Here is a 13854-nt window from a genome sequence, read left to right as displayed (position 1 = left end):
TTCTCTTGTTAAGTCCTGGAAATATGCAGACATGTAACGATAAGGATAAATTTATATGTGTAAATTTGTATCTTGATACAGTAACAGTGCGAGTTTAAGTGTTACTCTAATATTAACTGGCAGTAATATCTTGCTACTTAGATCTGTTTCCTCATATATTGTACTCAAAAGTACATAGCACTACGTAGCAATACGTAGCAATACGTAGAAACAGTATGGTCTCAGTAACACTGGCAATCCCTGAAAAGTCGTCAGGACAATTATAACAACCTTAATGTATTGATGACAAAACTCCTGGGGAGCGAAACGTTGCCACAATAAAATGTTAGGTAAAAGGTTAGGTAAAAGAACCTGTGTCCTTTTGTCTAACCTTAATGTAAGTTGCTATTCTATATGGTTTCTTCGAAGGTAACAAAGACAGTTGCTGAGAGGAAGTTCCTCACTGTAATTGTTTTTGTTTAGCACTAGTTTGCTTTGCCTCACTTGTCTCTGTATGGTTATTTAACCCTTCAAGGGGATGGTGGCTTTATGCTGGTGAACGACTCTTGATCCAAGGAATTAGAGATTCCCACCCGTCCATGAATCAAGCCTGATTTCATCACATCCTCATCCCTCCCATGTTGCAGGATCTGCATGACTCTCACGGGTTAGCGGCTCCCCATGAATTGAATAAGAAAACGGTTAATATTACATTAATTGTTATGTCTATTGTGATGTTTTCTTTGTTTGACATCTGGAAGAAAAGTTGGCAGCCTGATTGTAATGTTTGGAATGTATATCGGCGGTCACACTTACATACACCTGGCTTGTATCCAGGCTTTCAGTGTAGCTCACGAAGATACTGATCACTGAGTTGAGTTAACCGGTAAGCTAGTGGTCACTTACATGGCCCGGTTGTGAGCCAGTGGCTACCACAAGGGCATATGTGTTCGTAGGCACCGTCATTGCAGCACACGTTAACTGTTCGTGATGTGCCACCGTCACAGAGTCAACAGCGTCACTGAACGGTCATGTATATAACAGAATCCCACGCCATTTGAATTTTCTCTGAATTTCTCATGATATTACATATACTGATGTCAGTGAACTTGGGTAGCTGACTAATACCAACACATTTTTCTAGTGAATAAACTACGGAGAAGGACAATGTTTCTCCGAAGTCACAATTCTGTGGTTGAAATAATTTCCTCACTCCCTAGTAATGAATGATTGCAGGTGTAGTGTGTACGTACACCTGCCCTTCAGCCCCTGGGAGAAACAGGTGGTGCAAGTAGCCAGCTGGTCGCCCCATCACAGCCTCATCCTCCACACTCATCTCCAACTCTACCCTGAGAAGTTCTCCAGGTAACTCTAAACTTTTCTTTCTTAGGTTAAAGCCTAACATCTGCACGTGGAATATTAATGTTTCGATTAAACTCTAAAGGTTATATATACTAGGAGAGATATAACTTTCAGTATACTGTAAATACAGTGAAAAAATACACAACTCGGTGTATATACACAGATAAACAACTCGCAGCCTATATTTAAAGATACAAAATTCTCGTTTTATATTGAAAGTTATAAAATTCTCGTTGTATATACACTGATGCAAATTTATGTATATAAACTTAGACAATTCTGGGTGTATATACACTGATAGATGCACAACTCGTTGTATATACCTATCTGCTATTTCTAAGAATCCTGGACTGATACATTGTTCAAATGGTAGTGACACAAGAGCCACCTAGACGTCAGTTGCTGGTCAGTCCCATGAAGGAATCAACGTTTTGCTTAACACCAGTCTCCTGTGCACCAGTCTCCTGTGCACCAGTCTCCTGTGCACCAGTCTCCTGTGCACCAGTCTCCCGTGCACCAGTCTCCCGTGCACCAGTCTCCCGTGCACCAGTCTCCCGTGCACCAGTCTCCCGTGCACCAGTCTCCCGTGCACCAGTCTCCCGTGCACCAGTCTCCCGTGCACCAGTCTCCCGTGCACCAGTCTCCCGTGCACCAGTCTCCCGTGCACCAGTCTCCCGTACACCAGTCTCCCGTACACCAGTCTCCCGTGCACCAGTCTCCCGTGCACCAGTCTCCCGTGCACCAGTCTCCCGTGCACCAGTCTCCCGTGCACCAGTCTCCCGTGCACCAGTCTCCCGTGCACCAGTCTCCCGTGCACCAGTCTCCCGTGCACCAGTCTCCCGTGCACCAGTCTCCCGTGCACCAGTCTCCCGTGCACCAGTCTCCCGTGCACCAGTCTCTTGTGCACCAGTCTCTTGTGCACCAGTCTCCCGTGCACCAGTCTCCCGTGCACAAGTCATGTGTGTGTGTGTGCGCACACACACACACATGATAACGACATACAAAATACTGAGAGGAATTAACAAAGTGGACAAAGACAGGATGTTCCAGAGATGGGACACAACAACAAGGGGACACAGTTGGAAGTTGAAGACACAGATGAATCACAGGGATGTTAGGAAGTATTTCTTCAGCCACAGAGTAGTCAGGAAGTGGAATAGTTTGGGAAGCGATGTAGTGGAGGCAGGATCCATATATAGCTTTAAGCAGAGGTATGATAAAGCTCACGGTTCAAGGAGAGTGATCTAGTAGCGACCAGTGAAGAGGCGGGGCCAGGAGCTAGGACTCTACCCCTGCAACCTCAACCAGGTGAGTACACACACACAAGCGCGCGCACACACACACACGAGGACCAAGCAGAACTACAAAGTGATCTGGACAGGCTGCAGGCCTGGTCCAGCAACTGCCTTCTGGAGTTCAACCCCACCAAGTGTAAAGACATGAAGATTGGGGAAGGGCAAAGAAGACCGCAGACGGAGTACAGACTAGGGGGCAGAGACTACAAACCTCACCAAAGGAAAAGGATCTGGGTGTGTGCATAACACCGGGCACATCTCCTGAGGCGCAAGTCAACCAAATAACTGCTGCAGCATACTGGTGCCTAGCAAACCTAAGAACAGCATTCCGACATTTTAATGAGGAATCGTTCAAGACCTTGTACACTGTGTACGTTAGGCCTATATTAGAGTATGCAGCACCAGTTTGGAACCCACACCTAGCCAAGCACGTACGGAAATTTGAGAAAGTGCAAAGGTTTGCAACAAGACTAGTCCAGGATCAAAGGGGCATGTCTTACGAGGAATGGTTAAGGGAAGTCGACCTGACGACACTGAAGGACAGGAGAGATAGGGGGGATATGATAACGATATATAAAGTACTGAGAGGAATCGACAAGGTGGACAGAGACGGGATGTTCCAGAGACGGGACACAGCAACAAGGGGTCCCAGTTGGAAGTTGAAGACTCAAACGAATCCCAGGGATGTTAGGAAGTATTTCTTCAGTCACAGAGTTTTCAGGAAGTGGAATAGTCTGGGAAGTGATGTAGTGGAGGCAGGATCCATACATAGCTTCAAGAAGATGTATAATGAAGTTCATGGAGCAGGAAGAGTGACCCAGTAGCGACCTGTGAAGAGGCGGGGCCAGGAGCTGTGAATCGACCCCTGCAACCACAACTAGGCGAGTACACACACACACACACACACACACACACACACACACACACACACACACACACACACACACACACACACATCTCCAACGGGATATCAAATCTTGAGGAAAGCCAGAAGGAACAGAGGGGGTGGAGGAGTGGCGCTGCTAACCAAAAACCGATAGAAGAGGAGATAGAGAAGAAACAAGAGACTACATAATAAGAACACTTCAGTCTGGAGGTCCCAAGGTGGAAACTGCAGTGATGTATAACCCACCACCGAACAGCAGGAGGCCAAGGCAAGAGTATGATGAGAGTAATAGAGCGATGGTTGACACACTGGTTGAAGTGGCCAGAAGGGCTTATGTGAGCACAGCAAAGCTGCTGATTATGGGTGACTTCAATCACAAGGAAATCGACTGGGAAAACCTGGAGCCACGTGGAGGCTCAGAAACGTGGAGGGCTAAGATGATGGAGGTTGTACTGGAATACCTCATGTACTAACATGTAAGGGACACTACCAAAGAGAGGAGAGGAGAAGTTGAACCAGCAAGACTGGACCTAGTATTTACCTTGAGTTGTGCAGATATTGAGGACATCATTATATGAAAAACTCCAGGCCATTGATCACGTGATTCTGAGCATCGAATACATAGTTACAAGTGAAGAGGGAAGCAGGAAGGGCAGGACGAATGAAGCAAAACTACAAGAGAGGGGACTACATAAGCATGAATTTCCTACACGGGGTTCAGTGGGATAGAGAACTGGCAGGGAAGTCAGTAAACGAGATGATGGAATATGTGACAACAATATGCAAGGAGACTGAGAAGAAATTTGCACCCAAGAGTAACAGAAATAACGAGAAAGCCAGGATGGGCCCTTGGTTAACTCAAAGGTGTAGAGAGGCCAAAACCATGTGTGCTAGTGAATGGAAGAAGTATAGAAGTCAAAGGACCCAGGAGAATAAGGAGAGCAGTCGTGGAGGCAGAAATGAATATGCACAGGTAAGAAGGGAGGCCCAGCGACAATACAAGAATGACATAGCAGCGATAGTCAAATCTGACCAGAAGCTGTTATACAGCCACATCAGGAGGAAAACATCAGTCAAGGACCAGGTAATCAGGCTGAGGAAGGAGGGGAGGTCACAAGAAACGACCGCGAAGTATGAGCTCAACATGAGATTCAAAGAAGTGTTCACAGAGGAGACAGAAGAGCCTCCAGAAAGACGGAGAGGCTGGGTACACCAAGGGTTGGGCACAATGCATACAATCGAGGAAGAAGTGAAGAACCTGCTAAGCGAGCTAGATACCTCAAAGGTGATGGAGCCGGATAACATGACCCAGGAGAGACAGGAGGAGCTAAAAGGAATTAGTGAAACTGAGAAAAAAATCGAAATATTTCTTATCATATGCCAAAAACAAGGCAAATACCACATCTAGTACCGGGCCTTTGCTCAGACAACATGGGACTTTTCTGCATAGTCTGCATGCAGACTGTGCAGGTAAAGTAGAGGGCAAATCATTTTTAGTAACTGTGGATTAGTTTTCAAAATTCTTAAATGTTCATGTGTCTAGTTCCATGATATCCACAGTAACTGCTGAATTGCTGAGGAAATCCTTTGGTAATTTTGGGTTACCAGACAATTGTCATATGTTGAATATAGTATTGAACATGGTATAAACCTATCAGTACGTAGGTACCCTGGTGTTAATCGACTGGTTTGGGTCGCATCCTGGGTGGACGAGATTGAAGGACACCAGTGGGAATATGACAGTCTTCGATGACGTACTGACTTTATGGGGTTATCCGGGATGGCTAACCCTCTGGGTTAAAAATCCCATCAAATGTTACGAAGAGACAACTAGATTTACTTTAACGATATTTGAAATCAATAACGGTCTTAGAATTTAAAAGGAAACTAAAATAAAAATATTGGATATGGCAAATATGAAGACTATCCATAAATTTAAATGTAACAGCCAACATCATCTCACAATCTAAAAAGCTAGCCACAGGGACCGAATTAACATAAACTGAAATATTAAAAATAGGTGCTGGCCTGAGGTACCGTAGTTTCAATGGGATATGATGACAAGGTTCTCTGGTGCATAAGCTGACCTCTACCAAATGTTATTCCTCACTTCCCAGTGCAAGAAATCACTGACTCCTTTACATCATCATTTGTGAGCTATGAATATATGTTCTCCATTCTAGTGCATCCACCGCAACTCTAGCATTTCCCCACTTTCCTTCTTAACGGATATATCCATAATTATTATTTATTATTATTATTATTATTATTATTATTATTATTATTATTATTATTATTATTATTATTATTATTATTATTATAACCATACAATATTATTATAGATTAATATATAAACCTGAGGAAGTGCTAAATCTGTTGAGGTAATAAGTAATCAGATATAAGTTAAGGCATTAATAAATGTAAAAATAAATCATGTTAACATGGCAACAAAATCTATGGTAATTGTATAATAAAAATTCCTATACTAATGTACTTAAAATGTAGTCATCATCATCATCATCATCATCTACTATAATACTGTTGTCAATACCATGATCAGGCTGGAGTATGGTCCTCAGTTAGTGGTGGCAGCAGAGGAGTTCCCACCTCACGTTATAAAGGACAAGATCAACGTATTCAGTGGACCACTGGTAAACTTCCTGAACCTGCTAGCTCACTACATCAATTTTACGTAAGTGAATGGCAGCCCTCGCTATTTTCTCTCGTTTATTTGGCTATTAACCTAAATGACTGTACGTGGGTGATTCAAGCTGCAGTTAGTACCCAAATTATAATTTAGATATAACTTTCTAAATACAGAAATACACAAATCTTGGTGCACGCGTCCTGTGTGTAGTAATAAATGTCTTCCTAGACAGGTACTTATTTTCGCGGCCGCCGGACGGTGCCTGGGGCGTCAAGCGGCCTGATGGCTCCTGGACCGGCATGATTGGCATGGTGGGCAGGCAGGTGAGTAATGCTTCATTCTAACAACGTAGACAAGAAGGTTTGTACATAGGGAACGAAATCATAAAACATCTCTACACGAAATGCAGTTTTCATGGGAAATTTTACCTTTAGGAAAATTTATAGCTGCAAATTGACGGGAAATTTAGAGTTCAGAACCTTTTACAAATAAATCAGGACTGTTTTTTAATTAAAACAGTTTGTGCCAGTACAAACGAGAGGAAATATCTTCCTTTACTTTCTTCTGGTAACAAAGTATCTGAAATAAAGTAAGTGTTAATGAAGACTTAGGAGAAGCATTTGTATTCTAATCAGAAGAGGAAATGATCGCTTTAGTAACCAATAAATTCAATTATAGAGAGAAGTTAAGACAGGAATAAGTAGAGCCAAAGAATAAGACAGGAATAAGTAGAGCCAAAGAATGAGAGAGAAATAAAAGCCAATGGAAAATATGGAATATGAAATAAAGATTGTGAGGAACTTTAAGACCAACCAAAATGGTTGCTTTCATAAATACAAGAATAATACAGGAATAATCATAAATTTAGTATGAATATAATTGGAATCAGATTATTTAGAGAAGAAGCGTTTTCTCATCGGCTTCAACTTTTTATTATGGGTTGTGTAAATTTCAATTTATCGCCAGCCTTAATGTACAGCAGTATTCCAGCCTTGAAGGGGGCAGTTAATGTACAGCAGTATTCCAGCCTTGAAGGGGGCAGTTAGTGTACAGCAGTATTCCAGCCTTGAAGGTGGCAGTTAGTGTACAGTAGTATTCCAGCCTTGAAGGGGGCAGTTAGTGTACAGTAGTATTCCAGCCTTGAAGGGGGCAGTTAGTGTACAGTAGTATTCCAGCCTTGAAGGGGGCAGTTAGTGTACATTAGTATTCCAGCCTTGAAGGGGGCAGTTAGTGTACAGTAGTATTCCAGCCTTGAAGGGGGCAGTTAGTGTACATCAGTATTCCAGCCTTGAAGGGGGTAGTTAGTGTACATTAGTATTCATCAGTATTCAGTAGTATTTCAGCCTTGAAGGTGGCAGTTAATGTACAGCAGTATTCCAGCCTTGAAGGTGGCAGTTAGTGTGCAGTAGTATTCCAGCCTTGAAGGGGGCAGTTAGTGTGCATCAGTATTCCAGCCTTGAAGGGGGCAGTTAGTGTACATTAGTATTCCAGCCTTGAAGGGGGCAGTTAGTGTGCATCAGTATTCCAGCCTTGAAGGGGGCAGTTAGTGTACAGCAGTATTCCAGCCTTGAAGGGGGCAGTTAGTGTACAGCAGTATTCCAACCTAGAGAGCACAAGTGATTTGAAGAGTGTCATCATGGGCTTGGCATCCCTAGTTTTGAAGGTTCTCGTTATCCATCCTATCATGTAAGCACAAATTTGTGTAAGCACAAATTTTCTTTGATTCTTGAGTAAATTGTCATGTGCCAATTTTATTAACCAAACTGGTTTCTGTGAAATATTTGGAGAAATTCTCTTCTGGTCAGAAATAAGTCGGTGTTTGACATTATTTGGCCATCCTGGGGTAAATTAGCTTAACGATCATTTTTGTGTATATTACATGTGTGTGTCCATAAGACCATTGATAAATATTTGTATGTTATGTACAGTAAGATTACGTAAGATTTACTTCCTATAAAAACTGGTCAGTTATACTTAGACAGGTGTTCCAATTGATTTTTGGCTAAGTAGGTTTTAATTTTGGGGATGAATTGAACAAGATAAAATGATGCTTTTCATACAGTAATTTACTATTGTCTGTTTAGCTTCATCCCTTTCCTGCTGATTAAATGATAGCACATCTGAATGACTTCAGTCTAAATGAATTTGCGTGTTAAAATGCTGATAACTTTGGTCTCTCTAGAAAGCTTGAATTAGATTTAAGAACATAAGAACATAAAAAGAAGGAACACTGCAACAGGCCTACTGACCCATGCAAAGCAGGTCCATGTCCCCCTCGGATTAGCCCAATGACCCACTTAATCAGATCACTTCCACTTAAGGAAGAAACACCGCATCAGACCTAGTAGCAAAAGCTAGTCAGGACCAACTCACACCCACCCAAACCCACTCATGTATTCATCTAACCTATTTTTAAAGCTACACAACGTTTTAGCCTCAATAACTGTACTTGGGAGTTTGTTCCACTCATCCACAACTCTATTACCAAACCATAGCTTTCCTATATCCTTCCTGAATCTGAATTTTTCCAACCTGAAACCATTGCTGCGAGTCCTGTCTTGGCTGGAAATTTTCAGCACGGTATTTAAATCCCCTTTATTTATTCCTGTTTTCCATTTATACACCTCGATCATATCCCACTTAATTCTACGCCTTTCGAGAGAGAGCAGATTCAGGGTCTTCAGTCTATCCTCATAAGGAAGATCTTTGATATATGGGATCATCTTTGTCATCCTCCTTTGTACGTTTTCCAGCGCATTTATATCCATTCTGTAAAACGGTGGCCAGAACTGCGCAGCATAATCCAAATGAGGCCTAACCAAAGATATATAGAGTTGAAGAACAACCTGAGGACTTCTATTATTTATACTTCTAGATATGAAGAAAAGAATTTTGTTAGCTTTATTGCGTAGACTAATGCACGGCTGCCTTGGTTTCAGATTACTGCTAACCAGAACTCCTAAATCCTTTTCGCAATCAGTAGTTTTAAGATCTACATTATTTTGTTTATGTGTAGCATGGTTATTTTCCTGTTCAACATTTAGAACTTTGCATTTGTCTATATTAAACTGCATCTGCCATTTCTCCGACCATTGCATCAGTCTATTCAAATCATCCTGAAGTGATCTATGGTCCTCATTAGAGTGAATTGGACGGCCTATTTTGGTGTCATCAGCAAATTTGCTTATGTCGCTATTTATTCCCTCATCTATGTCATTTATGTAAATTGTGAACAACAAAGGGCCCAGCACTGACCCCTGCAGAACACCTTGTGACGTGCCCCCATTCTGATTTTTCCCCATTTATGCAAACTCTCTGCTGCCTATTTGTCAGCCATACCTCTACCCAGGAAACAATTTCTCCTCCTATTCCGTGTGCCTTAAGTTTCCTCAATAGCTTCTGATGTGGAACTCTATAGAAAGCCTTACTGAAGTCCATATACACAGTATCATATTCATTACCATGATCTACCTCCTCAAACACCTTAGTGAAAAATGTTAGTAAATTCTTAAGACAGGAACGCCCCTCTGTAAAACTGTATTGACATTCATTAATCAATCTGTGCCTATCAAGATGGGTACGAACTGCTTCGGGAATTATTGATTCCATAAATTTTCCCGATATGGAGGTAAGGCTTATTGGTCTATAGTTCGAAGCTAAAGACCTGTCACCTGCCTTGTAAATAGGTATTATATTTGCCATTTTCCTCCTTATCATGCACTATGCCAGTTTGTAGTGATATGTTGAAAAGATTAGCTAAAGGTTTGCTAAGTTCTTCTTTACATTCCTTTAACACCCTTGCAAACAGTTCATCAGGACCTGGGGTAATGGTAATGTTGATTAAAAAAATGCGGATGCAGTTCGAAGCTACCTAAAAATATTTAATTTAATACAGTGAATTTCAATACAAGTTTTCTCACTCACGAAATCGTAATAACATGACTGCAGATAAATCACAGAACTGGTGGGGATCGAGCCCATGGCAAGTGACTTGATGAATTTTCCTACCGTTTTTCTCTAAGGTGCTCGAGACAGTAGACCAGGATGGAGACTACCATAGTGTGCACTTAGATTTCAGTTCCACAAAGATGGTTGATGAAGAAATTAGCAGCATGGGGAACTGAAGACATTATATCCTGGGTCGAGGCATTTCTGACAGATAAGCGACAGTGTGCGTGACTAGGTAGGTAAATATCAGAATATAGACCCGTTGAAACTGATGTGTCGCAACAGTCAGTGTTGGGATCCTTGTTCTTCATACTCTGGAAATAAATGGTATAAAATACCGACACAATGGAAATATAAACACAAATGCAGTATAATGTGATCCTTTATTGACAACGTTTCACCCACACAGTGGGCTTTTTCAAGTCACACACGGATCTACTCTCACCACGACACCAAAACTAAATGTGGTGTAATTATAGGCTTCTTCCTACGTGCACTCAGAATCTGCAGCAATGAGTTCCTTGAGGAAGAATGCACTATAATTGAACAAGTATTTTCTAAACTCCACTATCCTCGTCACTTCATCAGAGACTGCAGACGGCGGGCATTAAACATCTTCAACACACCCAGAGAAGACACTGCCGAGAAGAGATACATAGTCCTCCCAACCAACTCCATTGCCAAACATGTTTCCAACATCTTTGCGAAAACATCATTCCAAGTATCTACCTCCACAACCACGACCATCAAGGACATCACCAGTAGTAGACAGGACAAGCCTCCATCCTCTGCAGGGGTATACATAATCCCTTGTAATGACTGCAACAAATTATATGTGGGCGAAACATCGAGAGACCTCCAAACACGTATTTCAGAACACCAGTATGCAAGCAGGACTGACGATACAAGGAATGCCTGTGTACAACATCGCAATTCACACAACCATTTGATTAACTACAGAAACTCAAGACTTGTAGCCACAGAGGACAACACCCAATACAGAAGAATCCTGGAGTCATCGCTCATCTCTACAACCAACAATTTCAACCAGAACAGTGGCTTCTATAACATAGCTGAACCACTCGCCAAGAAACTTCTTCATCGCTATCCCACATAAGAACATAGAACACTGCAGAAGGTCTGCTCACAACTTGTCCAATACCCCTGCCAAGCTACCCAAGACTCTATAACCCCACCCGGTAGATCATCAGATGCAGCATTCTCCACCTGACCTCAACATTCTGAACATGCCTATAAATACTCCCGTACCTTCCAACCCCAGGTAGATCCGTGTGTGACTTGAAAAAGCCCACTGTGTGGGTGAAACGTTGTCAATAAAGGATCACATTATACTGCATTTGTGTTTATATCTTCATACTCTGCATAAAAGCCACAAATGAGGGAATAAATAGCGACATGAGTAAGTTTGCCGATTATACTAAAAGAGGCAGTCAGAAAATTTTTACCATTAAAAGCTACAAGATATCATGGATAGATTGATGTTTTCGGAGAAGTGTCATGTGCAATATAATGTACACAATTTAATGTACTAAATAATGTAGGATATAGTCAGACTGAATTAGAGAAATGTCTAGGAATTCTGGTCAGCTTAAAGTCAAGGCAGAACTACATTAGTGTCTGCAATAATGCTATTAGAAATCTTAGCTTCATATCAAGAAACATGAATAATATAAGGCCATATTTAATATATCTTTCGTATGGCTTCATTCACAGTATGCAGCGCTGGTTACCATATTATAGAATGGACATAAATTCGCTGGAAAATATACGAAGAAAGATGACAATGTTAATCATATGTATCAGAAGCCTTTCCTACAAAGATAGACTGAATTTGCACTCTTAGAAAAGTCGTATAATTAGAGATACATAAGTGAAGTAGACAACAGATGGTATAAACCTTTGTAATAAATACCGACAAGTTGGTTTAGAAAAACACGTAAGCAAACACTAGGACATATCTATTAGAAAACGTTTCGGTCCTGAGGCCTTCATCACTTCTAATATACAGAGGTTAAGACAGTATATATAGGCGGAGAGTGAGGTGTGAGTAATGCATTGTGACCTGAAGAATGAGGTATTAAGAACATAAGAAAGAAGGAACACTGCAACAGGCCTACTGACCCATGCGGAGCAGGTCCAGTCCCTCCCCACGGATTAGACCAATGACACCTCCCCCCGGATTAGCCCAATGACCCATCCAGTCTGATCATCTCCACTCAAGGATGGAGCACTGCACCAGACCCAGCAGCACAAGCTAGTCAGGTCCAACTCACACCCACCCACACCCACTCATGTATTTATCTAACCTATTTTTAAAAGTACACAACGTTTTAGGATGAGGACGGGTAGACGATAAGATCATGTGACTCCTGTGTTGGTGGGCAGGTGCTGCTTTGCCTGGTTGAGTATCATGTATGCTAATGTTTTAGAAATTTCGTGGTTTCTAGTGTTAAGTTCTATTGTGTCGGTGACGGCGATTAGCGAGGCTTCTAGACACCGTCGGCGTCTAAGGTCTTGTTCGGTGAGAACGAGTTGTGCCTCATGGAGGTAACAGAGACTACTTGAGGTACGCCTGTGGAGGACACAGGCGTACCTCAAGTAGTTTCTGCTATTAGCATTTCGATGCTCGTTCAGGCGGACCCCAAGATCTCTGCCTGTTTCACCTACATATTTCTTGGGGCAGACTCCACAGGGGATGGTGTAGGCGCCTGCTGTGGAAGTTAGAGGTGTGGGGCTGCGTTTCGTAGTGAGGTCTTTGATAGGTGATGTGTTTATGGTGGAAACGTTGATGTTACTCTTAGTGCCCGGAGAGTATTCGTGGCAACGTCACCACGTGGGAGTATTATGAACTGCTTAGATGGCTGTTCCATGGGCGGTTTGTTGTGGATAGCTTGTGCCTTGATGATTGCAGGGGTAGCTTTATACACAGGTGGAACTGGTATGAGTAGGTGTGGTTGGGGTGGGTAAGACCTGCCTAGCATGGAACAATAAGCCTGCTGCCATGTTCATTCATTCTGTGTTCTAGGTTCATTAACGTCCAGAAACAAGTTGTCTGTAATAACAGATAGGAAGGTGAGCTTGGTTGAATCATTTGTGATAGAGTCCACCGTGGTAGACAGTAATTGAACGCGATTATGTCCTACATGGCAGACATCTAGGTGATTGAGGAAGAGTCTCAAATAGTAAACAGACAGGTGAGTGTTGCTGAGCCCATCATGCTACAAAGGCAGGTGAATCACAGAGAATGAGATATTGTACATAGACAAGGAAACAAGACTGTGTCTATCATAAATGAAAAGTGAGTGAGGTAGTCAACATGGAATATAAATAAGCGAGTGTGATAGATTATAGAGGTATGGGTGTTTGTGGGAAACAATCAAGCTGCAGTATTAGGGTTAAAAACAGCAGTTATTACCAGGATACCTCAGGGATATGTTTAAAAGACAGTATTCAAAATAAAGTTGCTAGTAATGGCAAATCAACTGACCAACAGAGATAGTAGAGGGCAACGAGTGACTAGCTCCCTTAAGGTTTACTATACAAATAGTATGAGTCTAAAAAATAAGATAGATGAGCTAAGATTACTTGCAAGTGTAGGAAATATAGATATTATTGGTATAACAGAGACCTGGTTCAACCTGAATGCAACATACAGGGTTATAAACTATTCCACACTGATAGGGTCAACAAGAAGGGCGGTGGAGTGGCGATGTAAG

General features: G+C 42.0%; 1 protein-coding gene across 1 annotated transcript in view; it reads left to right on the top strand.

Moving 5' to 3' along the window:
- Window positions 1-13854, top strand: part of LOC128696575 (probable glutamate receptor) — a 97525-nt gene that overhangs the window by 12609 nt on the left and 71062 nt on the right. The window contains 3 exon segments of the mRNA XM_070094642.1: window positions 1216-1344; window positions 6083-6214; window positions 6402-6492. Of these exon segments, the coding sequence (XP_069950743.1) occupies window positions 1216-1344; window positions 6083-6214; window positions 6402-6492 (352 nt within the window).

The sequence above is a fragment of the Cherax quadricarinatus genome, chromosome 47 (genome assembly GCF_038502225.1).
Source record: "Cherax quadricarinatus isolate ZL_2023a chromosome 47, ASM3850222v1, whole genome shotgun sequence".
In the NCBI taxonomy this organism is placed as follows: Eukaryota; Metazoa; Arthropoda; class Malacostraca; order Decapoda; family Parastacidae; genus Cherax; species Cherax quadricarinatus.
This window is presented reverse-complemented; position numbering and strand designations above follow the sequence as displayed.